At 47.2% G+C, this 17995-nt stretch overlaps 1 protein-coding gene across 8 annotated transcripts in view; it reads right to left on the bottom strand.

The window, feature by feature from the left end:
• Ablim1 (actin binding LIM protein 1) overlaps window positions 1–17995 on the bottom strand; it is a 355181-nt gene that overhangs the window by 108297 nt on the left and 228889 nt on the right. For all 8 annotated transcript variants that reach the window (XM_045150609.1, XM_045150714.1, XM_045150663.1 and 5 more), the window contains exons 5-6: window positions 7310–7436; window positions 5262–5355 (exon numbers count right to left, since the gene is read on the bottom strand). In XM_045150609.1, the coding sequence (XP_045006544.1) occupies window positions 5262–5355; window positions 7310–7436 (221 nt within the window). The remainder of the gene's footprint in view (window positions 1–5261; window positions 5356–7309; window positions 7437–17995) is intronic.

The following is a 17995-nucleotide window of genomic DNA, read 5'->3' as shown; positions in this document are numbered from 1 at the left end:
GATGGCACTCCTAGGTACTCCATCTAACCTTTATTTTATTTGTATATACAGTTTGTTTTTGAGGCAGGATTTCATGCTAGTCCAGGCTGACCTGAAACACCCTCTGTAGCCCAGGCTGGTCTTGAACTCACAGTCACCCCACTACCTCAGTCTCCCCATTGCTAGGATTAAAAGTGTGCAGTCACCTCACCTTCTTACACCTCCCCCCGGCCCCAGGGAGAGTCTCACTCTAGCCTAGGCTGACCTGGAATCCTGGAATTCACGATGTCATCTCAGGATGGCCTTGAACTCACGGTGATCCTCCTACCTCTGCCTCCCAAGTGCTGGGATTAAAGGCATGTGCCACCACATGTTTTTGAGTTCATCCGCCCTTTTTTTTTTTTGAGTTAAGAGTCTCGCTCTATCCCAACATGACCTGGGATTCACTATGTAGTCTTAGGCTGGAGACTACATAGTAATCGAACTCATAGTAATCCTATCTCTGCCATGCCCAGCTTCATCTATTTTTTTTTTTTTTTTGAGAAATGTTCTTTTATTGGCTGGAAGCTTGCAAATTAGGCTAGACTGTCTGGCCAAAGAGCCCCAGAAAGAATCCTGCTTCTGCTTCCCCAGTGCTGCCCCTGGTCTGAGTTTTTGCATTTGTGTATTGCGTGTGTATGTATCTCTGAGCGGGGGGGGGGGGCATAACATGCATGCGGGGGTCAGAGAACAATCTTGAAGTGCCTATGTTCAATCTTCTTTGAGACAAGGTCTCCTGCCACTGCAAAGGAGTCTTTGGGTTTTCCTGGCTCAGCCTCCCACTGTGGGAGGCTCACTGGAATGATAGGCACAGGCATCACATCACGTCAGGCTTTACATAACTGTTGAGGGATTGAGCTCAGGGCAGCAGGCTTTGCAAGCAAGCCCCTTAACTACTGAGCCATCTTTGCAGCCCCTATGCCTGGTAATTTATACGGGTACTAGGGTATCAGGCTCGGGTCCTCATGCTTGTGAGGCAAACAGTGACGGAGCATCTCCCCAGCCCTACACGCATAAATTGTAATGTTTGCCAAAAACCCAGCTGCACCTGCAGCTTCTCTTCTCCATCACTGTCCTGGCACCTCAACTGAAAGAACTGAAAGAAGCCACCCACAGAGAGGCCCTGGCACCCTTCCAATGCATAGCGAACATTAAACTCAAATGACCAGGGGTCTTCCCAGGCTAGTACGTGGATGTTCCCTTCTCTCCAAAACATATGTGTACATCAAGTCTTCGGGACCTGAAAATGCTAACTCATTTGTGAAAATGATCTTTGCAGATCTGATTCAGGAAAGAATCTTAAGGGGCTCATCTGGGTGGTGGGCATGGCCTGATGCCCAGTTATAACTGGAGGACAGCTGACAGAGAAGAGGGGCAACATGGGGAGGGCAGCATGGGCGAGACAACTAGAGTGATGTAGCCCCAAGCCAAGGAATGCCAGAACCACCAGAAGCTAGAGGAGATGAGGAAGGGGCCTTGACGACACATTACTATGGGCTGTCGAGACTCCAGAACTAAAAGAAAGGAAGAAAGAGAGAGAGAAAGAAAGAAAGGAAGGGAGGAAGGAAGGAAGGAAGGAAGGAAGGAAGGAAGGAAGGAAGGAAGGAAGGAAGGAAGATAGATATATATATATAGTTTTAAATATATATAGTTTTAAATATATATATATTATTTTAAGCCACTGCTGTTGCAGCCCATGCAGAAAATGAATCCATTTACATGTGAACAAAATGAGTGGAAATCAGTGCTGACACAATTCACGCTATTCACAACAAATGCACTCTGTGACGTTCATCAACAAGGGAGTCAGGGAATGAGATGCAGGGAGGCGCAGTGTAGCAACCAGCCCTGCCTTCTCTTGGTGACCAAGCCCAGCTGAGTCACCAGCAGTCACATGTCAGTGTTCCAACCCTGCAAGACATTTGGATTCCACACCCATCTGAGGAGCTCAGTGCCTGCTGGGTGGACTGCTCCCTGTCGGCCTGACTCCGAAGGCGGTGTGTGGCAAGTCTCCAACTCTAACCACACCAGCAACTTTCCCTGAAGCCAATTTGGGAAGCGGCCCTTGCAGCCTGAAGGAGCAACTCCAGTCTAAGGGAGAAAGCAGTGCGTGGCTGATACTTTTCCTGATGGCGTGTTTCTGGATCCAAATGCATTTTTAATGTTTACTTATTTATTTGCAAGCAGGGAGAGAAGAGATGCAGACAGAGAATGCGCATGTCAGGGCCTCCAGCCACTGCAAATGAATGTGCTACTTTGTGCATCTGGCTTTACAGGGGTGCTAGGGAATCAAACCTGGGTCTTTTGGCTTTACACAAGCACCTGAACCACTGAACCATCTTTCCAGCAACCCCCCCCCCACACCCAAATGTACTTTTGATGTTCCTCCTCACAGATGTTGAACGAAATCTGGACATACACTTCCAGCCCCTTTGCCTCCCCAACTCTTTTGCGGAACACGTTTCCATTTGTAGACTGAAAAGACATTTGACTCTGGCCAAACTTTCTGTAAATATGTGGTTTTAAACTTGGGAATTACCTCTCTTCCTAAGACTAGATACCTGAGAAATGGTTTTCCTGTCTTATTACCATGATTCAAAATGGAATTTCCTGATTGCTCCCAATTCAACAGTCTTCCCTCCATTCTACACAGGAGACCAAACTCAGGACACCCGAGAAAAACACAGATGGGCCTGACTCAAGAATCCTTGAAACTTTGGGGAGAGGTAACGGACAAATTCATAAACAGGACCCCTTGGGTTTCAAGCTGTCCCTTGGGAGTGACACACACATTCTGCCACAGCTTTCCTGGGGATGTGCTTCTCCCTGAGCCAGAGCCCCTGTCCTGAGGTGTTGTTGGGCTGACACCTAAGCTTCGGTGGAAAGACAATGAGAACCTCACTGTGTGTAAGCGTGGAGGGACCACCCAGTACATCTACCATGTTCCCAATATAGTCACTCACCTCCTCTATCTCATCTAGCTCCAAAACCTTTGCCTCAGCCCAAGGATGTGGTATTCACGAAACAGTCACTGTCCCTTTCTCCATCTCCCCAGCTCCTGACAACCATCAACATGCTGCTTCTACAGGCTTGGAATGACAAACACAGGGCCTTGTCTGAGTGGTCCTATCATAATGCTCAAAGCGTGATGGCTGGCGTACTCTTGCCGGTCACCTGACTTCTTTCACTTAAGATGCTTTCAAAGTTCGTCCACGGGACAGCATGGGACACTAATCTACCGCAGGAGTAGACCCATTTTGGTCACCCATGCATTGACTGACGCATTCCTGAGTTGCTTCTCCTTCCCAACTTTTGTCAACAGTGCGACCGCGACCGTGTGTGCACACATTCCAGTACTGCCACCCATTCTTTCCAGACTATCCTGACCCAATCCCGTGATGTCCCAGCTCCATCCATTCCATGGCTTCCCCACTCCTTGTGGGACAAAACCCAGACTTCTCAATGTGACCCTGCAGGCGCGTCCCTACTTCGGCAGCACCGTGTCCCTTGACATGCTCCTGCCTGGCTCACTTTTTGTTCTGGTGTGTTCTGCCTTTGTGCCTGCCACTGAGCTTCTGCCTGTGTGCCTCCTTATTCTGGGGCCTTCTCCCACAGACCAATAGGCAACTGCGCTTGACATAGTCGTTTCCTCATGACCCAGTATAACTGCATGCATTAGGCCCTGGCACAGGGCCAGTGTTTCATGGGAAGAGCAGTGGGATATGTGAGGCTAAGCTTGATCTTTGCTGTGAAACCCACAGGGGAGATGGTGACCCAGAAAAACCTTTGGAACCCCTGTGTCTATACAGCCTGAGTCTCTAAAATCTCCCCTACTGGGAAGTCTGGACATCAGTACATGGACTCAGCGCTTTTGTGCCCAGTGGAGCAGTGTGACAAGCTGCCGGGCGCCCTGGCAGGTGGGCGTTGGGCTTTGCGGCTCTGCCAGCTCAGCACACATTCTCCACCCTGGAATGCGGGAGACGGGCTTGTGTGGCAACCTTTACTTTTCCTCAGACTGAGCTGATAGCAGGCAGACCTCTGAGAAACCCAGCCGTGACGCCCACGCCCACTGAACTCTGACCCCAGAATCCTGCATGGCTTCTCACCCAAGGGGAATCAGCTGGGCCCAGAGGCAGGCCCTCCCCTGAGAAAGCAGGAACCAGGTGCTGGCTGGAGCAGGCCCACCTGAACTTGACAGACTTCCTTCAGCCCGGTCCCAGGGTGCTCTGAGTCACACAGGATATGGTTTTCAAAGGGCAGGAAAGTGGCCTTCACCTTCCTCCCTCCCTTCTCCTCACCTCCCTTTTCCTCACCTCCCTTCTCATCTCCCTTCTCCTCACCTCCCTTCCTCCTCACCTCCCTTCCTCCTCACCTCCCTTCTCCTCACCTCCCTTTCTCCTCACCTCCCTTAATCCTCACCTCCCTTCTCCTCACCTCCCTTAATCCTCACCTCCCTTCTCCTCACCTCCCTTAATCCTCACCTCCCTTCTCCTCACCTCCCTTTCTCCTCACTCCCTTCTCCTCACCTCCCTTCTCCTCACCTCCCTTCTCCTCACCTCCCTTCTCCTCACCTCCCTTTCTCTTCACCTCCCTTTCTCCTCACCTCCCTTCTCCTCACCTCCCTTTCTCCTCACCTCCCTTCTCCTCACCTCCCTTTCTCCTCACCTCCCTTCTCCTCACCTCTCTTTCTCCTCACCTCCCTTCTCCTCACCTCCCTTCTCCTCACCTCCCTTTCTCCTCACCTCCCTTCTCCTCACCTCCCTTTCTCCTCACCTCCCTTTCTCCTCACCTCCCTTCTCCTCACCTCCCTTTCTCCTCACCTCCCTTTCTCCTCACCTCCCTTCTCCTCACCTCCCTTCTCCTCACCTCCCTTTCTCCTCACCTCCCTTTCTCCTCACCTCCCTTCTCCTCACCTCCCTTCTCCTCACCTCCCTTTCTCCTCACCTCCCTTCTCCTCACCTCCGACCTGGGCCTCCTGAGCGCGCACACTTCCGCACAGGAGCGCGGCCCTAACGCCCTCTTCTAACTTATTAAAGAAGAGAGGAAGGGCAACCCAATTCCCAAGAGAGCCTTCATTCTTTCTTCCCTCCGAATTCTCCACCATGCCAAGTTCGACAGGGCACTTGGTAGACGCTGCCCCGGAGGACAGGCCTTCTCCGCGACGGTCGCCTGCAAGTGCGCGCGGGCCTGCTCCGTGAACACGACGCGGCTCTGAGGGCCTGTGAGGAGAGGCGGTCGCTTACCTCCAGAACTTTCCCTGTGATAAACTGGTAACATGCTTCACATTTCACCCCGAACAGCCCCTGGTAGTCCTTCTCACAGTACGGGGCACCGTCCCTGCAAGACAAGTGGGCATTCAGCTCCAGAGAAGAGGCCGAGGGAAAGATGCCAAAACCACCTCTCTCAGTTGTTATCTAGTTTGCGCCCCCCCCCCCCCCGAATAAAAGAACTCATATCTCCCATGCTTGTATTCACACAGGCCTGGGGACCTGGCCAGACAGAACCAAAGCCACAGATCAGAGAGCAAGCTGAGTCTTTGGGGCCACACGGGGGGTGTACAAAGGCTGCATCCATGGTCCTCTTAGAACTAAGTAGCAGAAACTCCAACAACCTTTTCCTCCCATGGGCAGCCCAAATGAGCTTCAAAGGTGGGCTCAGCGTTCATCTATCCCTGAGAAACCCATTGTGGTGGTTTGATTCAGATGTCCCCATAAACCTAGGTCTTCTGAATGCTAGTTTGCCTAGCTGATGGCAATTGGAAAGTAAGGCCTCCTGGAGGCAGTGTATTCTTGGGGACGAGCTTATGGGTGTTACAGCCAGTTTCCCCTTGCCAGTGTTTGGCACACTCTCCTGTTTCTGTTGTCCACCTGATGTTGGCCAGGAGGTGATGTCCACCCCTCTGCTCATGCCATCGTTTTCTCCTGCCATCATGGAGCTTCCCCTCGAGCCTATAAGCCAAAATAAATCTCTTTTTTCTCCCCACAAGCTGCTCTTGGTTGGGTGGTTTCTGCTGGCAATGCGAACCTGACTGTAACACCCATGGAACCTCGCCTCCCACACATACCGTCTCCCCAGGATCACTGGCCAGGCAGAGCCTCCCAACAGCCTCCAATTCACCATCTCTCAGCTCAGTTTGGCAATTGCCATTTTTCTCATAGCCCAAAACGATACCATTTTTTGAGAAGTATCACACAGAATAGTTGAAAAGTGCCACTCTAGAGGGAGTTGATAGCCACTTTAACACTATTTAAAAGCTGGGCATAACTCTCCTCCTTTTGGTTTTCTAACCCTAACTCCCCTCTTTACTCTCTCACATATGCATTTCAATTTAACCCCAAACATACTACAAAACTGTATTTCTGGTCAGTGAGACTTGGGCTACCTGTTGGACTGTTATATGCTTTTCTGAATTAAATTCATAAACTATATTTGAATAGGTGATGTCATAATAATAACATTTATTATTAATAAATATAAGCTGGACGCACTGGCATATGTCTTTAATTCCAGCACTCAAAAGGCAGAGGTATGAGGATGGCTGTGAGTTCGAGGCTACCCTGAGACTACATAGTGAATTCCAAGTCAGCCTGGGCTCGAGTGAGACCCTACATCAAAAAAAATTAAAATATTACATATAATTATTATTATCGTGGCAGTTCTTGAGATGCAACTCAGGACCTTGTACACCTGAGATGAATGAGCTACATTCTCAGCTTTTGGATTGCAAGGTTTAAAAAAGTATAAAAAGATATAAAATGGCATAGTCTCCCTCTTTGGTAGGGTGCATTAAAGACAAAAATTCCCAAGCTCCATGGATTTGCTTAACTGTACCACTACCAGAGCTGACTCCAACGTGAGCCCGCTCCCTGGCAGGCTGCTCGGTACCCTGGTCCTGTGGGCTCAGTGTCTAGGCCTTGTGTGTTTGAGGGGAGAACTAAAGACCTAGAGAAGAAAAGCACATGAGCCTCACATAGGAAACAATACCAAAAGGAAAATTACCAGACACTTGACTGGCTACAAGGTGGAATACAGCCTTATGTCAGCTCTGTTAATTATCACATTGGGCAACAATTATTTCATTCAGTTTATAGCAGCCGCATGGCAAAAGCTGAGTAATAACATCAAACAATTTTTAGAGCAAAATGTTCATAATGACCCCAGGATAGGAACACCCTCAGTGTGTGTGAGTGGGGAGGGGGGGCGGCCCCCTCTGCTTAGGCAGGGCCTCCGCAGGCCAGCACACAGCACAGGCCCTGTCCCCGTCCCCCGTCCCCGCGCAGCCCAGCCGTACTTGCTGATGTACTCGCCCGTGAGGACCTTCCCGCAGGACTTGCACTTGAAGCAGCCCAGGTGCCACTGCTTGTCCAGAGCCAGCAGCGCCTGCCCGTTCTTGATGTCCCTTCCGCAGCCAGCGCAGTCTGAAAGAGAGCAGCGCCCAGATGTCACTTCGCGGTCACCGTGCTCAGTGCCAGTGGGGAGGGGTCCCCTCCGCTCCCCGTCCCCCAACACGCTCAACCACTATGTCCTTAGGTACTGGCTCTTTCCATTTTATTTTCCTGCACAAAACCTTCCCCAGCAAGTCTCGCATGACTTGTCCTCATGGAGCGGGACAGCTGCTTGGGCCTCAGAGGATTCAAGTGGAGAAACGTCCTTCATCTCGTAGTCCCATGGGGATTAGGTGCCTCTGGGGGTCCAGATGACCCAAAGAATTTTTTTTTCTATTTTTTAATTGACAACTTTCATAATTATAGACAGTAAGCCATGGTAATTCCCACCCCACCCCCCACTTTCCCCTTTGCAACTCCATTCTCCATCATATTCCTTCCTCCTCTCAATCAGTCTCTTTTATTTTGATGTCATCATCTTTTCCTAAAAAAAATATATTTATTTGTTTGCATGTGCATGTCAGGGCTTCTTGCCGCTGCAAACAAATTTCACCACTTATTTTGTGTCTGGCTTTACATGGTTGCTGGGAAACTGATCGGTGGCTGGCAGGCTTTGCAAGCAAGTGCCTTTAACCACTGAGCCATCTCCCCAGCCTGTGATAATTTAATTCTAGCATCTTGGCTGTGGTTGAAGGAAGTGGTCACTGGACTTTATTAATTGGAGGAGTGTGTGAATAGCTAACATGTATGCAGGGTGCCATGCTCAGCGCCTGCTATGCGGTTTCTGGAACACAGCCCATAAATCTCATCTTTGTAAGTGGGATTGTACTTGCTTATCAACCTAAACCAGCCTTTCAAAGATATATGCCATCATGAAATAAATGGCTCTTAATGCCTTAGCTTTAAACTGCCCCTGGACCTCTCAAAGGCTCAGTAAAGAATGGGAGTTGGAATTGGATGGCCTGGTCCTGCACAGTAGAAGTGGCTCTGTTATAACATTCACTATTACCATTGTCATTATCATTCTGATTACCACACGCTTTGTTGTGTTAGGGAAGATGATATATATATTTAAACCCAGAAGAAAGGAAATGGGTGCACATTATTTGGAAAGCAACAAACATTCACAATCCATGTAACTGAGAAGAGAAGAGGAGAGAAGGGGAGGGGAGGGGAGGGGAGGGGAGGGGAGGGGAGGGGAGGGGAGGGGAGGGGAGGGAAGGGAAGGGAAGGGAAGGGAAGGGAAGGGAAGGGAAGGGAAGGGAAGGGAAGGGAAGGGAAGGGAAGGGAAGGGAAGGGAAGGGAAGGGAAGGGAAGGGAAGGGAAGGGAAGGGAAGGGAAGGGAAGGGAAGGGAAGGGAAGGGAAGGGAAGGGAAGAGCAAAGAAGATACTATCTACAGGTTGGCCGGCCATGATGCCCCAAGCACAAAGACAACAGCCACAGAATGAGGCAGTGTCGAATGAGGCATGGCCGTTCTGTGGCTATGTTCAACAGGAGACAGACTAGGCCTCACTGTTCAGACAGTGACTGAACAGCCCTCTCTCCCGACCATATCTGTGACTGTCGCTCCTTTGCCAAGCACACTCTAACCCACGTTTAATTGCTCTCTCCTCCCAGAGAAACTGAAGCTACCCAAGGACCCACCAGCTCCCACTTTGATAGCATCACCCAGCGCCGCTCCTACGCCCCACAGCCTCCACAGAGTTATTCAGAACATGCCCCAACCTCCCAAAACAACCCCCCCCCCGTCATTCAGAGATGGCTCCCAGTACTCTGCTTAAGCTATCCTGCTTCTTTGACCATAGGGAGTCTCGGGTCATCTTGCTCAGGAGGCACAAACATACCTTAAACCAAGAAATTTTCTATCTAAAAATTTTACACTACAAACATGTTTGCAAAAGTGCGTGGAACCCTGGAGCTTTTTTTGTTTTTGTTTTAGCTTTTGTTTTTTGAGGTAGGGTCTTGCTCTAGCCCAGGATAACCTGGAATTAGTCTCAGGCTGGCCTCAAACTCATAGCCATCCTCCTACTTCAGCCTTTCGAGTGCTGAAATTAAAGGTGTGTACCACCATGCCCAGGGCTGGAACATTTCTGTAACAATAGGAACTAAAATATCCTACATGGAGTAGCTAAAGTAGCCACAGCACGGTCAACAATGGAAAACCACGCACTACGGCAAGGGATGAGCTAAGTTTCTGTGCAGATATGGAAGCTTGTCTAAAATAGATGAAGCGAACACAGCAAGCTGTAAAGCAGAACTTGCAGCATAAGCTCATTCATCGAAAACTAGTAAAGAAGGGAGCGTGTGTGTGTTCTCCCAGAATAGAACAGTTCTGGCAAAAAAGTGCAGAAACTCTTAAAAAAAACTTCCCTTTGTGGAGGAAGACTTTATTTTTTCTTACCATCTGCTATGTTTTCTTGCACCATTTGTATACAAAAATGAGTAAATAAGCATTTATAAAGTAAAAAAAAAATCTTTTAAAAGAAAATGGGCTGGAGAGATGGCCTAGTGGCTAAGGCACCTACTTGCCAAGACTAAGGCCTCATGTTATACTCTCCAAATCCACGTGAGCCACACACACAATGTAAAGCAAGCACACAGTGTCGCATATGCACACTAGGGGGCGCAAACGTCCCGAGTTCAATTACAGCGACTGGAGGCCAGAGCATGTCAATTCTCCCTCACTCCTCTCTCTCTCTCTTGCTTAAAAAAAGCCTAGTCTGTTGGGCTTCCAAGTAAGTTCTAAATATATCACAATCAAATTTCTTTTTTTATTAAAAAAGTGTTGGAGCATACACGTCATGACACATGTGCAGTTCTAAAGACAACTTCCAGATGGCCCTCACCTCCGATTCCACTGGTGAGCTTTCAGAGAGTCCTCCTTCTCTGCCCCTCTCTCACCGTTAGGTACACTGGGACTACAGGAACCCACCACAGCCTCCAGCGTATGTGGGACCCGGGGAATCTGAACTCGGGTGTTCAGGCCAGGTAGCAGGGAGTTCTCTCTCCACTGAGCATCTCCGCAGCCCACGTTAGAATTTCTTAAAGTAAGCCAATGGTCATAAAGTACTATGCATTTTCTTTAAAAGGTAACCCAACATCTCATCAAAACTATTACAAATACTGCTCGCATCTGGTAATTCTAGATGAAAATAAAAATGGACTGCCATGATATTTGTTTTAAAACACATATTTTTTAAATTGCAAGAATATAGTGTGGACTTAAGATAGACAGTTTTAAAAAGGAATAAATTATTATTATTATTATTATTATTATTGTTTATTTATTTGAAAGACAGGAAGAGGCAAAGAGAGAAAGAGAGAGTGGATATGCCAGGGCCTTTAGCTGCTGAAAACGAACTTCTGATGCATGTGCCACTTTGTGCATCTAGCTTATGAGGGTCCTGGGTAATCAAACCTGGATCCTTTGTCTTTGCATACAAATACCTTTACTGCTAAGCCATCTATCTCTCCAGCCCCAAATATTATTTTTTCAAAAAGTTATTTATTATTTGCAAGGGGGGATATAAATGGATGTGCCAGGGCCTCTTGCCACTGAAACAAATTCCAGAAGCATGCACCACTTTGAGCATCTGCTTTATGTGGCTACTGGGGAACTGAACCAGGCTGTTAGGCTTTGCAAGCAAGTGGCTTTAATTGCTGAACCATCTCTCCAGCCTGGAAATAATTATTTTTTAAGCGGTTGTAGGTTCACAGAAAATGGAGCCAGAGGTGCAGATGTTTCCCATGTCCCTTACCCAAAGGTTCGGCTTCCCTTGCTCTCAGTATCACCCACCAGAATGGCGCCCCTGATACACTGATAAATGCACAATGACACAGCGTTACCACCCAGTGTCCACAGTTAACACAGAGATTTAGAACCGATCTGGACAGGTGCATGACATTACGCAGTATTATCACAGCGCAGCTTCCCAACCTAAGAATTCTCTTTGCTCCACCTACTCATGCCCCGCTCCCCCCTAGCTCCTGCAGACCTCTGGTCTTTTTCTCTGTCTCCATAGTTTGATCCCTTCCAGGATAAAATGAACAATTTTTAATTCAAGTTGAACTGTTCAGATCATTGCCAGTGGGTGGCAGCAAAGATTCAAATAAGGGAGATTCTGGTCAACTGAGTGAACCTAGATACATTTCAGAGATGACTTTTCACTTGTACAAATGGAGGCTGCTAGCTAGGGTCAGGGAAGCTGCCAGAGTTGTCCACGGTCAACTCTGCAGAAATGCAAAGGGTGGCTAAAGGAGGTAAAGACATGGGCCTTGGAGTCACAAAAACTTGGGCAAGTAATGGTTTTCTGAACTTTCTTTCGTTCATCTGAATACAGACAAGAGTCACTTTCTAACTTGTTATGAAGAAGAGAGATAGTGTTTCACATAATTCAAAGAACAGTACAAGTGATCCGCTTGATGGGTTGCCCCCTTCCTTGGAAAGGGGCAGAGGTAGGACCCCAATTCAGGGTTCTTGACTCACAGTCATGCTTTCTTCCTGTCTTAAAAAAAAATATCTATGAGAGAGAATAAGACAGAAATAGGCAAGCCAGAAACTCTTTCTACTGCAAACGAACTCCAGATGCATGCACCACGTTGGGTGTCTGGCTTTATGTGGGTACTAGGGAATTGAACCCAGGCTGGCAGGCTTTGTAAGCAAGCATCTTTAACCACTAGCAATCTCCACAGTGCCCGTCATGTCTTCTTTACAAGCCCCTTAGTGTCCACCCATATCAGGGCTACAAAAGAAAACGAAGGTACACAAGTTCAAGGCCACCCTGAGACTACATGGTGAATTCCAGGTCAGCCTGAACTAGAGTGAGATCTTACCTCAAAAAAAAAAAAAAAAAAAGAAAGAAAGAAAGAAAAGAAAAAGAAAAAAGAAAGAAGAAAGTAAGACAACTCAGTAATAGTCACCTGCACTGACGGCTTTCTCTGACCCAGATCAGATACCACACATAGCACCATTTAGCTTGCACAACCTTCCTAGCTAAGAAGCCCTGAAGTCTGGAAGCCCTCTGATGTCACAGGCATCATGGTCCCCCATGCCCAGTGTCTCCCAAACAAACATATAGTCCAGGTCATCCAGGGGTTAATGCTCAAGGCAGCCAGCTACAAGAACAAGCTGGAAGGAGAAGCTGGGGTTAAACTTCCTTTGTCCTAATCCGTAAGACACGACTAACAAATCACCAGAGACTGTCCCCTTTGTAAGATCATGTCACCCTACATCAGCTGGATCTCCTCTTCTGGTATATTCCAGAACAGATACCTGTTCCTCTGTGGACAAAGCCATGGCCTTTGCTTGAGCTTGACATCATACTGGGGAAAGTGGACATGATGCTGCCAAAAGATTTACGTCGGGTTGTCCCCATACTCGCTCACTCATTCCCACTAAGCCCTTCCATGAAGAACAGAATGCCTGGCTCTCACCTTCATGGGTTTCAGCTCCTGAGAGAAGCCTTTCACCAGCTCCTGACTAATATAGAAGGCTGGTGAGGGGACCGGGATGATGGTCGCTCAGAAACAGGTGAACATGGAGCAGCATCCAGGAGGTAAAGTCCACCAACAACCCACAAGCGTTCCACCCAGGAAGAATCATTACCACATGGGAGAAGAGAAGACCAAAGTCCCAGCCTTAAACACTTGGCCTCAACCTTTCACTCTTGATGCCAAGAGCCAGAACAAGGGCAGAGATCTGGCTACTCACAACCAAGTTCAACTACCAGCCAAGCGAACACCTGGCTCCATTTTTTATATCACTTGGTTCAAAGGCAGTAAATATCCTTAACAACAGAGATCCTGCCTGTCTCCTTTAATAGGTCTAATTCTTCTTGGCCGAGGGCCACAGACATCTGGGCTTCAGAAGGACTTAGGTTTTGAAGAAGACATATGCTTCTTGGGAAGGAAACTGGTGTTCCTAAGAGAGATGCCCTGACGTTGGAAGCACCTGTGGTCCCATCAACCTGGATGTCTGTATTCTCCCGGAAATGACTTCTACCTTTCTAGAATTTTCCAGTTGGGAAAAGTGAGGGCCAAACAGGTGGTGTGAAATATGAAGAACACAGAGTCACAGGACTCTAGTGAACTTCCCACTCATCCCAACCTCCTCAGGCCTGATTTCTTAGGACATAGTCAGAACCACTCATGAATATGAACCCAAGAAAGCTTGTTTCCTTTTAAGAAAAATATTTATTTCCAAGCACACACGGGGGTTTGGGGGGGAGGAAAGATAGAGAAAGTGTGTATAAGGGTTTGCCAGAGTCTTTTGCTACTACAAACTCCAGACACATGTGCCACTTTGTGTCTGGCTTTAAAGTGTGTTGTGGTGCAAACAAGTGCTTTAAACTACTGAGCCCTCTCTTCAACCTCTGAAAATCTTTAATGAGGTTTGTTAGGGTTTTTGAGGTGTTGAGACTTGAGGGCACTATAGCTTGGAGGAGTTCATGAAGAAAACGTCTTGGGCATGTTGGATGTGGAAGGCAGAAAGCTGCTTGGAACCATCTTGATGGCAGGCAAGGGAGAAGCCTTAGTGCAGTAACTTGTCCTGTGTCACCTCTGGGGGTGCAGACGTGTCAGAGAGAAGGCACTCACCCCGAATTTCTCAGGCCTGCTGCTGTGGACACGCTCAGAATCGCTCACGGCGGTGATGACTACCATTCTGATCATCTACCCACTGAGGATCAAAGCTCCCAAAACACATGATGGGGTACTTCTGAGAGCTCAGAATTTCCGGGTAAAAGCATCAGAGCCAAAGACAACACTGAGAATTACTCCATCTTCTAAAGATGGGTGCTAAGAACATCCTGCTAGGACTTTCTACCTACCCTGAACGCTTACCTACCTGTGAATGAGACGTTGGAAGATGAGAGCCAAGTGGAAATACTCACCCAGCCGGGGGTGAGATTTCCCTCCCCTCTGCTGCGAGAGGCTCAGATTGTCTTGCAAGGAAGAGGACAACCTCCTACTTCCAGACTGCTGTTTTGCCCCCTCATGGTTTGGTCTATTTTATTTTTATCTTTAGAGAGAGAGAGAATTGGTGCACCAGGGCCTCGGCCACTGAAATCAAACTCCAGCCTCTTGCGCCACCTAGTGGGCATGTGCGACCTTGCCTCTCCTCACGTTTGTGCATCTGGCTAACGTGGGCTCAGGGGAGTTGAACATGGGTCCTCTGGCTTTGCAGGCAAGTGCTTCAATGGCTAAGCCATCTCTGCTGTCCCTTTCGGTCTACTCTATAAACTAATTAGGCAATGCATAGCAGTTAAGGGCTCTGGATTCAGAGAACTCAAGTGAAGTTCCAGCTCTGACACGGTCTCTGGGGCAACTCCTGCGCTTCGGTGTCTTCGCTTGTACGCTGGGTCCGTCAGCAAGGCCTACCTTCCCAGGCTGTCAAGGGGATTACGTGTGACCACACAGTAAGCACGCAGTGGCTGCTGTCCTGGCAATAATCTATGACATCTTATTATTAAAAGAAACAAAACAGTTGAAGACCCACTGTCAGTCTCTGGGGAAGATATTTTGGTTTCTTGCTAACTTCATAATCACGATCATGGGATCAACATCTTGTTTCATACAGCTTGGAAAGGTCTTACGCCTCAGTTATCTCTTTCCACCCCGGGGAGAACAGGGATTACCAGGGGACATCTGAGAAGCACATGGACTTTAGAGACCACTTGGTACAGATGGTTCATTTTACAAACAGGAAAATAAATCCCAGAGTAGACCTCAGGCTTGTCCCATGTCCACAGCCAAACGGTGGCAAGTTAGCCAAGAGGCCAAGTTTCTGTTCTCAAATGCACATGTAGTTGGGCCTTACAATTTCCAGAAACCTCCAGTCATGGGTGTGTTTCTCTGGCATTTGCCTCTTTGGTCATGAAGGCATGTTGAACTCTGTCGCAGGCCTTTTCTGGGTGTATTTAAGTTCTACATTACATATACTCACCTCAAGAAAAGCTTCAAGGGAAACTATTCATCTAACCAATTGCTGAGACACCAAGGTGTTACAGACTGTCCACAGGGATTTTGAAAAAAGTCAGACTAGGCCCGTCCTTTATGGCAAATATTTTCAACATAAGAATTATTAAAAGTCAACATTCAGTATTGAAACTGTTCCCTAGACATATTCTAGAAAATGTAGACTTTCCTGGAAACTTTTTTTTTAACAATAAGATTAAAAAAAAATAATAAATAGCATTTGTTGTGAACAAAGTTGTCAAATAGATTTATGGCTAAATTTACGTTGCTACTAATAGAAAGTAGAATAAGACTTTGGAAATTCCATAAAACATCATTTTAATATGCTATTAGCTAGAGGTACTTTGGCTTGGGCAGGACTCAAGCTGAGAAGTTTAAAGAAAAAAGATACAAATTTAAATCCTAGGGTGTGAAGAACTTAAGGCCCTAATTTAGTGATATCTTGTCATTCAATTATTCCAGCAAAACAGGGATTAACCCATTTACTTATTTATTCATTCATTTTATGTGTGTACATGTTTGTGTGTTCATGCGTGTATAAGTGCATACATATACATGTGAAGGCCAGAGATCAAAATCAGGTACCTTCCTCAATCACTCTCCATCTCAGCTTTTGTTTTGTTTTGGTTTTTTGAGGTAGGGTCTCATTCTAGCCCAGGCTAACCTGGAATTCACTATGTAGTCTCAGGGTGACCTCGAACTCACGGTGATCCTCCTACCTCTGCCTCCCGAGTACTGGGATTAAAGGTGTGCACCACCACGCCTGGCTTCATCTTAGTTTTTGAGACAAGGTCTCTCACTGAACTTGGAGTTCACTAAATCAGCTCGGCTAGCTAGCAAGCACCAGGCATCCTTCTGTCCCTGCCTCCCCAGTGCTGGGGTTATAGGGACCTACCGCCATGTCAGGATGTTAAGAAGTTTCTGGGGGTCTGAATGCTGGTCCTCACGCTTGCCTAGCAAGCGCTGCACCTGCTGAGCCACCCCTCAGTCAGGACTCCCCTCTGTTATGGGATGATGATAGAAGCATACGAGAGAACACCCCTCCCCAGGGAGGAAGAGGAAACACAAGGGTGCTCTGTGCATGGATTAGATGCTGCAAGGTTAAAACACAAGTCACATTGGCCTCTTCCACATGGACTCCTTCATGGGGGTAACTGTTAGAATAGTGATAGCCTTCTCTATATAGGATAGAAAGCTCTCATCGGCTAGGGCTCCATCCTCCATACGGGTCCAAATGTCAGTTGTAACCTGTTCCCAGGCTTTCAATGTCCACTTGCATCTAAATTTCCAACCTGGTCTTCCTAGGCCCCTGGCTTTGAGAAACATGAATTAAGAAACTCAGACTCTTTTTTCTTTCTTTTTTTTTTTTTTTTGTAAGTTAGTTAGTACTGGCCTATAATTCAAACATCTTCAAGGTACAAATGATCAGGGTTTTAGAAATCTTTCCATGACTAAAAGGCTCCATCACTAATTGCTGCGTCAGTCTAACAAGTGGACATTGTCGACCGTTGACCTTCTTCTTCATCCAGATTATTGAATGCTGCCAGGTCCCAAATTAGACACTTAGGAGTTGACAACTAATGACTGGTCCCAGTCCATGGTTTCTATTTAAACAAATGAGTCCACAGTTTCCTTTCTTAGTATGTCTTAGCACATACCATGGGTATGGGATCCTTGTAAGAATGCCAGGCTGGGTAGCACCCACCTGTAATCCCACCACTTGAGAGGGAAACAGGAGTATCATGAGTTCTAGCATTCCAGACTAGCTTGGGCCATGTATATAAGACCCTGTCTCAAAATAAAAATAATAAGAAGGAAGGAGCAGATAAGCTCCCAAACAACAAAGGACAGAGTAAAGCACACACAGACTTAATGCATGTGTTTGTGGGACTAAGCACTTCTCAAGAATTACTTTTCAGGGCCAGAGAGAGAGCTCAGCAATTAAAGATGCTTGTTTGCAAAGCCTGGAGGCATTTTCCAAATGCCCATGTAAAGCCAGGCACCTGAAGTGGCACATGAATCTGGAGTTCTTTGGCAGTGGCAGGAGTCTCTGGCATGCCCATATTCTCTTTCTCTCTCACTCTCAAATGAACGAATGAATGAATAAATAAAATATTAAAAGTTACTTTAATTTAATGTTGTCTTGTTTTTCAAGGTAGGGTCTCGCTCTAGCCCAGGCTGATCTGGAATTCACCATGTAGTCTCAAGGGTAGCCTCGAACTCACAGTGATCCTCCTACCTCTGCCTCCTGAGTGCTGGGATTAAAGGCGTGCGTCACCACGCCCAGCTTTAAAAAACTATTTTTCAAAGTTTTTAACTTGTAGATAGGATACTGCCATTAACCAGAAAAGTACTGCAAGATCAGAAAATAAATAGTGAATGGGGAGTAAGAACTTTCCTAGGTACATTGAGTACCTACTCTATGCAAAGGGGTCTCAATGTGACAGTTTAATCACAGATGCTAAAAATGACTCGGAATGATTTTGAAAGGCTTATGTGGTGCCTGAGTTTATAACCCTGAACTAGACTTTCCATGATGACCAACCATGTCCCCGCTGAGGTCAGTTGCTCCCTTTTCTGTCTTGATGGCCACGATGGAAACCTCACAAGCCAGGGC

Source organism: Jaculus jaculus, chromosome 1 (assembly GCF_020740685.1).
Source record: "Jaculus jaculus isolate mJacJac1 chromosome 1, mJacJac1.mat.Y.cur, whole genome shotgun sequence".
NCBI classification, from domain to species: domain Eukaryota; kingdom Metazoa; phylum Chordata; class Mammalia; order Rodentia; family Dipodidae; genus Jaculus; species Jaculus jaculus.
Note: the sequence above shows the minus strand (reverse complement) of the source record. Positions and strands in the feature narration are given on the sequence as shown.